At 40.6% G+C, this 12,997-nt stretch overlaps 1 protein-coding gene across 4 annotated transcripts in view; it reads left to right on the top strand.

The window, feature by feature from the left end:
- The window catches only part of PRKG1 (protein kinase cGMP-dependent 1), an 855,891-nt gene that overhangs the window by 339,905 nt on the left and 502,989 nt on the right, over window positions 1–12,997 (top strand). For all 4 annotated transcript variants that reach the window (XM_007071587.4, XM_007071586.4, XM_043551314.1 and 1 more), the window contains one exon: window positions 6,869–6,982. In XM_007071587.4, the coding sequence (XP_007071649.1) occupies window positions 6,869–6,982 (114 nt within the window). The remainder of the gene's footprint in view (window positions 1–6,868; window positions 6,983–12,997) is intronic.

Raw genomic sequence — 12,997 nt, 5'->3', positions numbered from 1 at the left:
TTGTTTATTGTTATTGTTTGAGAACAATCAAACATGAATTCTAAATACCAAACTTAGGTGCAACAAAAAAACAAAACAATTCAGTAGGGTACTTAAGCGAGTGCCTAACTTTAAACATGTGAGTAGCTCCATTGATGTTAATGAGATTACTCTCATGATTTAAATTAGGCATGGGCTAAGCACCTTACTGTATCAGTGCCTTGGAAAATGTCCATGTACTGTACGTAATACAAAAATAATCTGAAATAATAGAAATAAAATAGCATTTATTCTCACATAAAAAGTTTGCTTTAAAAAGATAGGGTTGAAATTACATTTAATTGGAATCCAACTCATACACCAATTATCCAAAATAACACTTTTGGTAGAAAAATTGTACACCTTTAAAAATCACCCAAACATTAAAGTCTGAAAAAGAACAGATTCCCCCTTCATTGCTCACTATAAACCTCATTCAATTTATACTGTCCACCCCAATTGAACATCAACCACTCCATGCACACATTTTATTCCATAATAGAAATATTTGGTTGATGTTTACTGTTGAATTATTTGTTAACTATCTAAAAAGGAAATGGTACATTAAGTTATGTCAGAGTTCTATATGTTTTCTCGTAATGTGAGATGTTGATAGAACAGAATAATAATATGGATAGTGTTGGAGTGATTGTTCTGCTTGTTCTGAAATGTGTGTGTTTATAGGGTGGCTTAGGTTTATGTAAATGTTTGTAGATTTTGTATTCTTGAAGTAGATGCAGCCATGTATTCCATTTATGTGCCGGTGCACAGAGCACACGGGAGTTGCCTAACAGCATCCCTATAAGAGCACTACTGCCCAGACTCACTCATTTCTTTCTCACCACCCATGGTGAGAGTTCATACTCTGTGTGGTGTTTTCACCTCACGCTTTTGGTCTGTTTTCTGATAATTTTTTTTCATGTATATAGTACTTAGTACCTGATGTAAAACTTTGTGTTTAATATAGTATTAGAGTAATTGACTGCCCTGTGTGATGCCCTCATTGTGAGTTGGGAGTGGGGAGGCAATGAGGGCATCACAATGAGGTGCTTCTTGTCTCAGTGAAGGATGCATTAAAGACCTGTGCTCCATCTGCAAGTCGTTCACAAAGAGGACTTGTGAGATACTTGTGGCTGAAGCAGCACCTTCTTGAGCAGGCTATGAGACCTCCTTTGGCACCAAGGCCTTTGTCTGATCTGCAGTTGACTTCAAATCCAGCAAGTGATGTTGCTCCACATTTAGGCTGTGGTGTTTTCCCCAAAGAAGATGGCAAGAAAGAAGTCCCATAAAACAAAATTGGGACCATTTCAGGGCTCAGGAAGACTCCTCCTCATTTACTAAGAGGAGCGCTGGCTGGCATAGTACACAATCTGGCACATAGGATGGAGCAGATCTGTCCAACCACTTCCTGGTATTGTGCCTGTACTCTCAACTCCATTACCAGCCAGGAGGTGTCCATTGAGTCTGCTACTGATGATGCCAGTGCCAATTATTTCCACATTGACAGCATACCAGGAGGCATCAGACCGGCCTTCAACCTGAGCCTGCAGGGTTTATAGGTGCAGCCACGCTTCAACCCTCCATCTGACATCCTTCTGATGCTTGCTTACCTGAGACCTGTGAAGCTCAGCCCCAGTTTGAGGGTCTGCAGCTGAAATCCTTTTTGCCAGTCCCAGAGCAGCTGATTGGCCTGCTGGCCCTCCTTAAGCCAGTAGCAGGAAAAGGTAGCTGTCTGAACAAATTGGCTCCACTCTGTTCTGGACTCTGTGCCCTGTTCTGCTCTCCTGTCTTGATTTCCTAGCATCTGATTTTTGGTTGTGACCCTCCAGTTTGTCTCCTGACTCTGACTTCCTGCTATCTTGACCCCGCTGACTCCTATTCAGGGAAGGGGTTGGAATGGGGGCAGGGAAGGGGTGGGAAGAGGTGGGGCAGGGGCGGGGCCTCACGGAAGGGGTGGAGTGGGGGTGGGGACAGTCAGTGGTGTGGCCCTCGGACCAATGTACTAGTCCTCATGTGGCCCTCATGGTCATTTGAATTTGAGACCCCTGGTATAAATCCACACTTAATGACAAAAAGTCCAAGAGGATGGACTTGATGGCAAGAAAGATTTATACCTCTTCTTCCCTGCAGATGTGCTTTGTGAACCAGCAGGTATTGCATTCTAAATAGGACTTTGTTAATTGGGTGGCCATATCTAAACTTGTGGATAAGTTGCCAGAAGCCTCAGCGAAGAGTTTAGGGAATTAATTTTACAAGGCTTATATGATGGCCAAGACCTCTTTGCAGTGGGTTCTGGATGTGGCGGATGCCTCATCCAGAATTAAGAATTGGCTGTGACAATGAGGAGGGCCTCATTGCTGTAGTATTTAGGCATTGCTCCCAAAGTGCAGCAGACAACTGAAGATTTACTTTTTGATGGACGAGTTTTGTTTTCAGAAAAAAAGATGAAACACTGCACCCTTTTAGAGACTCCTGAGCTACTTTGTGTTCTTTGGGAGTATATACTCCAGCTGTGAAGAAACGCCACAATAGGAGCAACCGCAGCAATACCGCTTGCAGAATTTCTTTGGACAGTCCTCCCTTCCTGTAAGGCAGTGGGGCTACTCCAGGAATGGCCACAGATCCCAGAGGAGAATGTCCTCTGGTTCTGGGTTTAACCAGCTGGCCTCCCCCATCCCCCCCACACCCCATCCCCTGGCATTCAGGAAGGGCCCATTTTGACTCGTGTCCTGGACAGGAGTGGTGACCTCTCCTTGTCTGTCCCTTCTTGGGGGACTGGCTGGCTCATTTTTGCTTGGGACTCAATTACCATGAACAACCTGGATTCTAAGCACCGCCAGATTGGGTTATGCCATACAGTTCCTCTCCATCCGTCCTCTCTACCCCCCATACCCCATTCCTCTTCGAGGACCCCTCTTACAAGATTCTGCTTCTCAAGCAGGTTCAGTCTCCAGTGACACTGGGGGCTGTAGAGAAGGTCCGCCTTCAGCACTGGGGATGGGAGTTCTACTCCTGGTATTTCCTGATCCCAAAGCCCAGGGGAGGGATAAGAACTATCCTTGATCTCCGTGATCTCAACAAATACATCAGATATATCACCCTAACAACTATCCTCCTTAGCTTTAAATCACAACGACTGGTTTGCTGCCCTGGACCTTCAGGATGCTTATTTCCACGTAGCAATCCTTCTTAGTTTCAGGCAGTTACTCATGCTCGTCATGGCTGGCCAGCACTAGCAGGACACTTTGCAGCCTTTCAGTCTGTCTTGCACCTCCTGGATTTTATCAAGTGTATGATTATGATAACAGCATATCTCAGGAAGAGGGGAATTCATACCTTCCTGCATCTGGATGAGGGAAAAGTCCAGAGAAGAAGTCCTCTGTCATGTTCACTTCACGCTATGCCTACTTGATCATCTAGGCCTAAACAGTGGGAAGTCAGCTCTGGTTCCAACTCAAAGAATTGAGTTAATTGTGACCCTGCTAAACTTAAGCTCAAGAGCAATTCTACTGGCTGAGCAATTCCAGGCAATTTGCCACCTGTGTCTGGAGCTGCAGTCTTAACCCTAAACCACAGCTGGGTAGGCCATATGATTGTGTGAACACAAGTAGTCCAATATGCCAGGCTGTGCCTGCATCCTCTTCAGATGTGGCTAAAATCAGTCTATCATCTGATTCGTCATCCCTTGCACAGGTCCAACTTCCCCGCCAGTCCTGGACTCCCTACTGTGACAGACAATTTACAATGTATGCGAGGGCATTCCTTTCAGTCAGTTCCCACCAGCCAGGACTATGGTCACCGATGCCTCCTTACTAGGTGAGGGACAGAATCTGGGATCTCTGACAGTTCAAGGCCTGTGGTCAGAACAGATCTTTGAGCTTCATGCCATCTAGAATGCTTGTCAGATCTTTGATGATCACAGCAGGAACTTAGTTTTCATACTGTCCGACAATACCACTGTAGTGAGTTATGTGAACAGACCAGGGGGAGTAGACTCCAGTGTGCTGCAACAAGAAGCAATCAGGACTTCCTTTCTTGCTTCAGGGAAAATATTATCTCTTGGCTAATCATTTACTGGGGAATCAGAATCACCTGGAGGTTCACCTCAGCAGAAATTTCCACCTGAATCACAAGTGGTCTCTGAAGCCCCGTGTCCTGCAGACCATTTTTCAGTTTGGGGAATCCTGGTGATTGACCTGTTCCCCATGAGAGATGACAAGAAAGGCTGTTGTTTTGCTCCTGAAGAGTTTTCAGTCCAAGCTCCTTGACTGATGCTTTTCGCTTGAGCTGAGAATCAGCACTACTGTGTGGTTTCCCCTCCCATTCTGATCATCCCACAGGCATTTCTCAAGCTGAACTTGGACCATGTCAAGCTCTTTCTCATTGCTCCATCATGGCTCAGGCAATGTTGGTTCTCCAGTTCCTCATGTTATCAGTTCAGCTCCTGTATCCCTTCCCCTTTTACCCCAACTTCCCGACTCACTGTCCCAGTCAGGCTTTGCATTCAGCTCTCTGCAATCTCACAATGTGGAAGCTGCATGGTTTGATGAGGAAGAGCTTCTGAACATCGTTCCTATCTGGCAAATCTTGCTTAATAATAGGGTGCTCTTATTGGGCCCGATTGCAAGTTACCTTGGCCTGTTATTACAGAATAGTCCGGATGGAGCTAGTAGTGAGCTGTCTTTGACTGGCCGGGCTGGCTTGCAGCCACTTCAACTGGATAAAGAAGTGAAGAGATAAGCAAGGCCCAAGAGTGTTAAGTGTGGGAATAGAAAGCAATAGTGTTTCCTGCCAGAGCCTGCTTGTGGATGTGTATGCCCCCGAGAAAGAGATGATGATAAAAATGGCTATGAGAATTGCTTTAGATGAACAGACTCACCTGCGGACCTTGGCCATGTGGGTGCCCAGGAACTCCCCATGCTGGAGCAGTGCCTGCTATGAGCTCTCAAGGACAAGCTGGAGGGTCCGGGATCGTCTGTAGCAGAAGGGGCATAAGCACTGATTCTTGCTTGCCTGCTTGCGTGCTGGAAAGCATGTATTTAGTAACGCGTGAAGGCTGGGTAACTTATTGTATTTGGACAATAAAACCGGTTATACTTACATCTGGTGTGGCTTCATTGAGTGTATCTGAGCCCCCTTTTGGCATGGCAGCTCTCAATCACAGCAGCCTATTCAGCCAAGTGGAAGTGGTTCTCAAAGATGGGCAGTGTAGATTTTGTGAAAAGAGACCATTAAGATCATCTGGTCTGACCACCTGCAAAACACAGACCAGAGGATTTTATTCAGTAATTCATGAGTGATGAAGAGTTGAATGGCAATATGGAATTGTCTATTCATTCATAGAGTTTAAGGCCAGCAGGGACCACTAGATCATCTAGACTGACCTCCTATATATATCGCAGGCCGCCACCACCACCCAGCATCTGAGCACTTAACCCAACAACCAAAATTAGACCAAAGTATTATGACATATAGAAGAGTAGACTATTATGTGTCACAGGCAGAGAATGGGAGGGAGCAAGGTGCACCAATGCCTGAGGCCCCCACAAAGGCAGGGAGATGATTAAGTGAACTACTCAGATAAGCTGGGCAATAATAATTTCCTCATTATTTTTTAAAGATTTAGAAGTTTTGTAAACTGTATAATATTTTTGCAAGGGTACTATATATTGATTCCCATAAAATTCACATTCAACCTTAACTGTGTTTTAATGACCGGGTGGGGGGAATGGGATGTAACTTCTCATATAAATTATAGTTCATGATGCCACTCATGCCTGTTGCACCAGAATTTTCATGATGCATATGAAATTTCACTAATTCTTGCCAGCAGACATTCTGTAGAAAGGCTTTTGCCTGTGGAATTGGGGGGAAGAAAGCTACATTTGTAGAACCCTACTCCAGAAAGAGAGCAATAGTTAAGGAGTGTGTGTGTGTGTGTGTGCGTGTGTGCGTGTGCATGCGTGAGTGTGTGTGTGTAGGTGTGGTTGGGGTTTTTGGTTCGTTGTGTCTTTTTTTCTTCAGTATTCACCTGTGTCTTGTTTCCCTTTCTTGTGAGCTTTTGTCTCACTATAAATGGCAACACTGGGCATAATAACCCATGCGTTCCCCCCACATTTTACTATACTTACTTTTCATGTTGTCCTTTATGAATCGTACTTCAACACTATTTTTAAACCAGTATGCATATAGTAGGTGATGTGGCTGTTTTCTTTCAATTTTCCTCCTCTGGCAGTCTTTTCTCTGTAATTGTTCGAAGAATATAAATTGGCACTGACCTCCTTTCTTTCTCTGCAGCCCTTTCTTTTAAATACTCCGTATAGGCCTACTATATGAGTACTGTTGGTAAGCAGATAAAGCAGACTTGCCCGAGAAAGAAAAGATACTCTAAGATGTGAATTAAATAATGACCATGAGTCAAAGTAATTTTCCTTTTGATGATAGCTGCCTTATTCATGGATGAATGTTTTCAAGGATTACTTTTTCTGTTAAAATAGAGCAAAATTAGTCAATATGTTTTTCATGTATGATGTTAAACGTGAATCTTCTGATTTTTAATACAAAACATCTGAGAGAATTTCACTTGAAAGGCTTACGTAAAATAAACTACATATTGTTCTAGTGTGCCATTAAGCTTTTGTCTCCATTAAGAAACTTCAATAATCAATACCTCTTTATAAGCTTTATTTATAAAATAATTGTTTCCAAGGATTATGATATAATTCGCTTTTAAATTAGTTTTAGAATTAAAGGATTCTGGTACTCTCAATTACATTTTATCTAGAACAAATTTTCAGAACATAGCTGAGAAAGAAGCTTGCAACTTAAAGTGGTATTTTTTCCCCCACAGATGGAAAGGTTGAAGTGACAAAAGAAGGTGTGAAACTGTGTACCATGGGACCTGGCAAAGTATTTGGGGAGCTAGCCATCCTTTACAATTGCACCCGGACAGCAACCGTCAAAAGTAAGACAATTTTAGAATTTAAAAGCTTCAGAATATTTACACAGCTATTAATGCTTGACTTGAGTACACTTAGATCAGTTATCAGTTTCATAGGGGGTTCTTGACTGAAAAACATTATTAAAATATTTCAGTTTTATTAATTCAGTCCCCTTTTTCCAAATTTTGGATATTGTAGCATGGATATGTTGTACCCTGCTATGTGTTTCATTCTTTGCAATTCAGCAGAGTTGAGGTTTTCTTTGCTGGAAGGACTTTATAAAAAAGAAAAGCCAAGTTTCTAACTTCTTAAGTTGTGTTGTGTCTGCAATACATTTTCCTCCACTCAAGCTCTTTAAACTCATGAAAATGAGAGAATATTTTCCCATATGAAACAAAAGGAACTTCAGTAACCAAGTTGTCACCGAAGTATAATGAACGCTCCCTCTTCTGTATGTTGGAGTGGCTGATGGCAGCTAATAGATACAAACTGTTTTGGCATCGTCCACTTTATCATTCCATTGTTTCACTTTCTACTTCTGCTAGGAAAGTCCGACAACGAGCTTCACTGACAGTGATTTCATTTGTTTGGTTTGAACCCCCTGATGAAGCTGCTTGTTTTATGCAATAATTTAAGTCTTTTTATGGTGATTATTCAGTGCACTATGAATTTTAAGAAGAAAGGAAGAAAATGTCTCACTTGTGCATGACATTCAGCTCCGACTTTGTTCTAGTAGAAACATCCCACATTTGTGTTGTGACTTACGTTAGCTCATACAAGAGTGCAGCCTGTGGCTAATTCAGTGCCTTCTCTTGCTACATTCTGAGGGCTAAGCAGGGGCCCCAAGGATCAGAAGTTTGGTAACGAAGAGTCTGGCTAGGAGGGCAAAGACTGAGATAATCATACCATATGACTTCAGGTCTTGAAAACGTGGGTAGTTCTCTTTCTAAGGTTACCATAGGATTTAGTATGTCCGTAGTCTCCCATTGCACTCCAGACTTCCCATTGCACTCCAAGACACATTCTCAGCCAACACACCACAGTGTGGAGCCAAACGTGGCTTTGGTATTGAGATGGACACAGAATGGCACGTTCCTGTCTTTATTTTCCCCACTCCATGGTGACGTATTATATGATGAGGATGCTGGAACTTCAAATGTGGTTGCACCAGATAAGAAAATGTCCAGTAGCTTACAGGTTTAGCCTTCAGAAAGAATTCTATAAGAATTAGAGATACGTATTTTTCTGGACAGGTCAATTTCAACTCTATGAAATAGCTGGTTAATGTATATTGGAATGCCCCTGATTCTAAAAGTCCTTTTTTCGCAACACAAGCTGACAAGCAACTGGATGGTGCTCATCCCCATGTTAAATTCAGTTGCCATTTTCCATTGTTCCTCTGTAAAACAATGTGTTCTAAGAACATGCTGTGCAAAAATGTGTTGCGAGGTGTGAGGGAAATTTTTACCTCATACATGAGAACTTTTTAAAAAAAATGTGTCATGTAAAATGAGATTACAGGTGGTCATTCAGACTTGTGTTCACACATTCAGAACCAGGGATGGTAAAATACACTGACAGCCCTTTCTGATCTTGAAAATAAGAGGATGGTGATAACCTGTGAAATATAGACTCACAAGGTTTCTATAAGAGATAACAAATAAAGAATACTTTTGTTTTAAAGACTATCTTAAGGCAGTGGTGGTAGATAGGTAATTGGAAGAATATGGAAGAAAAAGGTAATATAGAAACCAGTGAGACATGTCAGACTCTATGTGGAAGAAAAAAAATTGAAAATGCCCAGCCTAAAAAAAAAGCAGAATTATGGCAGAAATAACAGAAAGGTAAAGGTAGTTAAATGTCCTGGAAGACCAAAGCTCTTCACAGTCACAGACAATGTGGCCCAAGTAATCAGTGATATGTCATTGCAAGAGAATGGGAATGAGAAGAAGACAATGAATTTCTAAAATAGAAAATAAGGAGATAGTTGTTTGTTTGTTATTATTAATGTTGACTTTTGTATGCTGTTCATTTCCAGCCAGCAAATGAACAGACAAGAAAACAGTAACTGTATTGCTAGTCCATTGTTCGTTTTATTATACTTATTATTTCTCACTCTGTCCTTTCTCATTAGCTTTCTTCTAAACTGTTGATTGGTGCCTAGTTGTAACTGCATCTTTCTTTGCTTATTAAATTAGGGGCAAGTAAGGTCGGTACTATTGCCACCCTGCAAGACCTTTTCCTTAAGAAAGAAGTAGGAAGCATTATTATTAAGCATTCTCTTGCTTTCCCACTGGCATATTAAAATGGTAGTAATTATGCACCTTCTTCTGTAGGCAGCTGTTGTGAATGTAATCTCATTTAGAATGCTAACAAGTGACTTTAATGTAATTTCTCTCTCTCATTATTGCACTAGTAAGTGAGTAGCAGTCATGACTATAATCAGCTCTATATCCTTTCAAGTCTAGTGACATGTGAGGTCACCATTTGACTTTTTTGGAGCCATTTTGGCTAGACCTACATGTATATATCCACGATTTTGAGGTGCATGGAACAGTTTAGGAGACATTATTGACTAATAAAGTTAAATTATAACAATAGCCACTGACAATCTTATTAAAATATCTGTGGGTTTTTTATTTTTTCTGTGTTTAAACAATAAGTAAACATACTTGTTAAAACTCTAGAAAGTTAAGTGCTAGTAAAAATAAGTCTGAGGGGAATGATTCAGCTGAAACAAGTACCTTGGAGAGTAAGTTGCTAATCCTTTATTTGAGGAAGTAGGTTGACTGAATAACTGTGATGAAAGTAAACATTCATCTGATTTTACTGATGGTGATTATAAAATATACCAAGGGATGTATTTTGTCTTTTATGAAAAAAAGTTAAAAGAAAGACTTTCTGTTGTAAACCACTGTCCCCATGCCTCTCCCTCCTCCTATTCAGGACCTCAAACTTAACCATGAGCAGATTAAATTTGGCAATCCCAACCATACCAGAAATAACTACTTATAAAGTTTGTAAAAGCAAATTTTAATAAGAGGTACAACACTTTAAATACACTCACACATGAATGTGATGAATGAACCTGTCTTACTGATGAAAGGTGTTCCGCGGCTGGTTAAAATAGGGAAATAAACAGATTTAAGTCTCTTGTGATCAACTGGTGAATGCAATTCTTTTTTTCATCACTTCCAATTAAAAGTAACTTGACTTGCGATGTAAAAGAAAGAAATTGTGATGAAAATGTTCAAGGCTCTGACAACTAAATCTAGGCATTCCTTCAGCAACAACCAAAATCTGCTGATTTCCTAGCTAGATAGAGAATTGCAGGGAGCTCTCACAGAAGAGGCCTGTCATTTTGTCTTGCCATGGCCCAGACTTAAATTATAAAGACAGATGAGACTACTATGATCATCTAGTCTGACCTTCTGTATACCACAGGTGATAGGACTTCCCCGAATGAATTTGTTTGTACTATAGCATATCTTTTGGGAAAAAAAACAGCCATTTAGATTCTCCATTACTGGAAACATTTATCACAATGCTTGGTAAGCTATTCCAATGGCTAGCTATCCTCATTGTTAAAAATTTACTCTTTACTTTTAGTCTGAATTTGTCTAGCTTCAATTTTCAGCCACTGGAACTTGTTATACTTAAGTGTGGTGGAATGAAGGGTCATCTATGCTCAGATATTTTTGTTCTTTATGTAGGTCTGTGATCAAGCCACCCCTTAACCTTCTCTTTGTTTAGATAGACTCAAGCAGCTCAACTTGTTTATAACAATAATGCATATTTTCTATTCCTTTAATAATTCTTGTGGCTCTTCTTTGAAACCTCTCCAATTTGTCAGCATCCTTCTTGAATTATTAGCACCAGAACTGGACACAGTATTCCATTAGTGGCCATGCCAGTGCCAAATACAGAGGTAATATAACCTTCGTAATCAAGATTCTTCTATTTATACATCCAAGGATTGCATTAGCTCTTTTGGCTATGGCTTTGCACTGGGAGCTCATGTTCAACTGATTATCCACCAAGAGCCCCAAGTCCTTTTCAGAGCCACTGTTTTCCGTGACAGAGTTCCACCATCCTGCAAACCTACATTGTTTGTTTGTTCTTAGATATGACTTTATTTAACCATATAAAAACACACATTGTTTCCCTGCATCCAGGTTACTGAGCAACCTGGAAAGCCCTATATCAAAGACCTATCCTCTTTATTATTTACTATTCCCGCAATCTTTGTGCCATCTGCAACATTTATCATTAATGGTTTTGTTTTCTTCCAGTTCATTAATAAAAATATTAAATAACATAAGGCTAAGAACCAGTCCCTGTATGACACTGCTAGAAACACCTAATCAGTGCTGCTAAGTAAACATCAGATTGAATGAAGGTGTGATTCACTGGGAAAATAGTCCTAAGCAGGGTCTGAAGTTCCCTGGGGTGCTGATGAGATTTCCTGATCATTCTTGACTGGTTATTCAGTTCCCTCATGAAGTCTGAAGCAAGAAGAAATTAATCCCTTTCTTCCTCGTGCTCAGTATTACCAATTTCCAAGCTGGCTGATGAATGCTTCTACCCCATTATGCATGAACCGATCATTCATATTCTGTCCTGAGAGAACAGCTCCACTCGTTAGATGTCATCAAGGTAAGCTAAGCATGCCACCCAAGATAAATTATTGAAGGTTTTAGAGAGGGTTGATAGCTGATCATTCAGAGAAACCAGCACGTGTACTCTGAATTCAGAGTGTCAAACTGGTACTTCATCTAATAAGTGCCACCTCACATTAGTATTACAGGAGTTGCAACTGCAGGAAACTCATGCCATTGCAGAGCAATTTAAACTGTCCAGAATTCATTGGATGACCTTTATTGAAGCTCACTAGTAGCACACATTTTTAAACACTTTCTTAGAAGCACAAGCCTGATGGTCTATGAAACAGTGAAACTATGAGACATAGGTACAATGTTTGAGATCTGTGTAATAAGGATTTTGTTCTTAGTTGTTGCATTGGCACCATGCATGGGCACTGCACCACATCACTCCGGCTGAAAGTGAGAATCTTTGACTACTCCATGAAATGTCCTGAATCTGCATTCACCTGTTGTGTGTCCTAGCATAAAAGAGGATATTGTCTTCAGTAGAAACACCAGAAATATACCTCACAAGAGCAGGCTTAGCACCAGAGCCTTCAGTTGACTGACTTATCAAGATAATTTGCTGAAAAGTCACTTTTTCTGAGAATTGAAAGCTGTTGTTCTTAGACATCCTTGGTCATCTTATTAATAAGACATGAAAGTATAATCAGCAAAGTAAGTGTTTTCAGTTTGGTAGATATTTTATGCCTCCGATAGTTTTTAAAGTCATATCTATTGTGCAGGAAAGGATAAGAGCTTTTGAGAGGCGTGCACCTTACGTTGCAAGCTATTTGTAGAGATACCGGCTCAGTTGCCTGAAATATATGTGACTATTGACATTTCCAATTTGAGAAATCTAGTCTTTTTTTTTTTTCTCCAATGTTTTCCATGACTGATGTTTGATCTCTAAATATCACAATATCTTTGAAGGTTTCCTACTCTTGGCATCCAGCAGTTCAGAACACACTATGGTTTCAAATCAATTGTTGTATAATCAGTTTTCATTGTATTTCAACATTTTTGTTTTTTTTCCTTTGAGCTGGCATTGGGAAAAGTTGCCACTGTCCTTTTCACAAAATGTCCTACCTTCTTTGAATGAGAATAAAGTTCCAACAAATATTCAGTTGCATATGCAATGCAGTCATGTAATGCTCAACAGCACCTTGGGGCCTCATGTGTTGATAGGTCACAAAATGTGAACAATCTCATCAAGTTTCTTTGTATGGATACTTCCACTTTGATTTTGTCCATAATAATGTTATTAATGGGGCTACATTCTGTGTTAGTCTACACTGATCCATTAGCAAGGATTCTCAGTTTACAATATAATGGCCTTAAAGGGGTAAACCATTACAGAACTTATGTATCTCTTTAAAAATAGCTTAAGATGCA

This window comes from Chelonia mydas, chromosome 7 (genome assembly GCF_015237465.2).
Source record: "Chelonia mydas isolate rCheMyd1 chromosome 7, rCheMyd1.pri.v2, whole genome shotgun sequence".
Taxonomy (NCBI): Eukaryota; Metazoa; Chordata; order Testudines; family Cheloniidae; genus Chelonia; species Chelonia mydas.
This window is presented reverse-complemented; position numbering and strand designations above follow the sequence as displayed.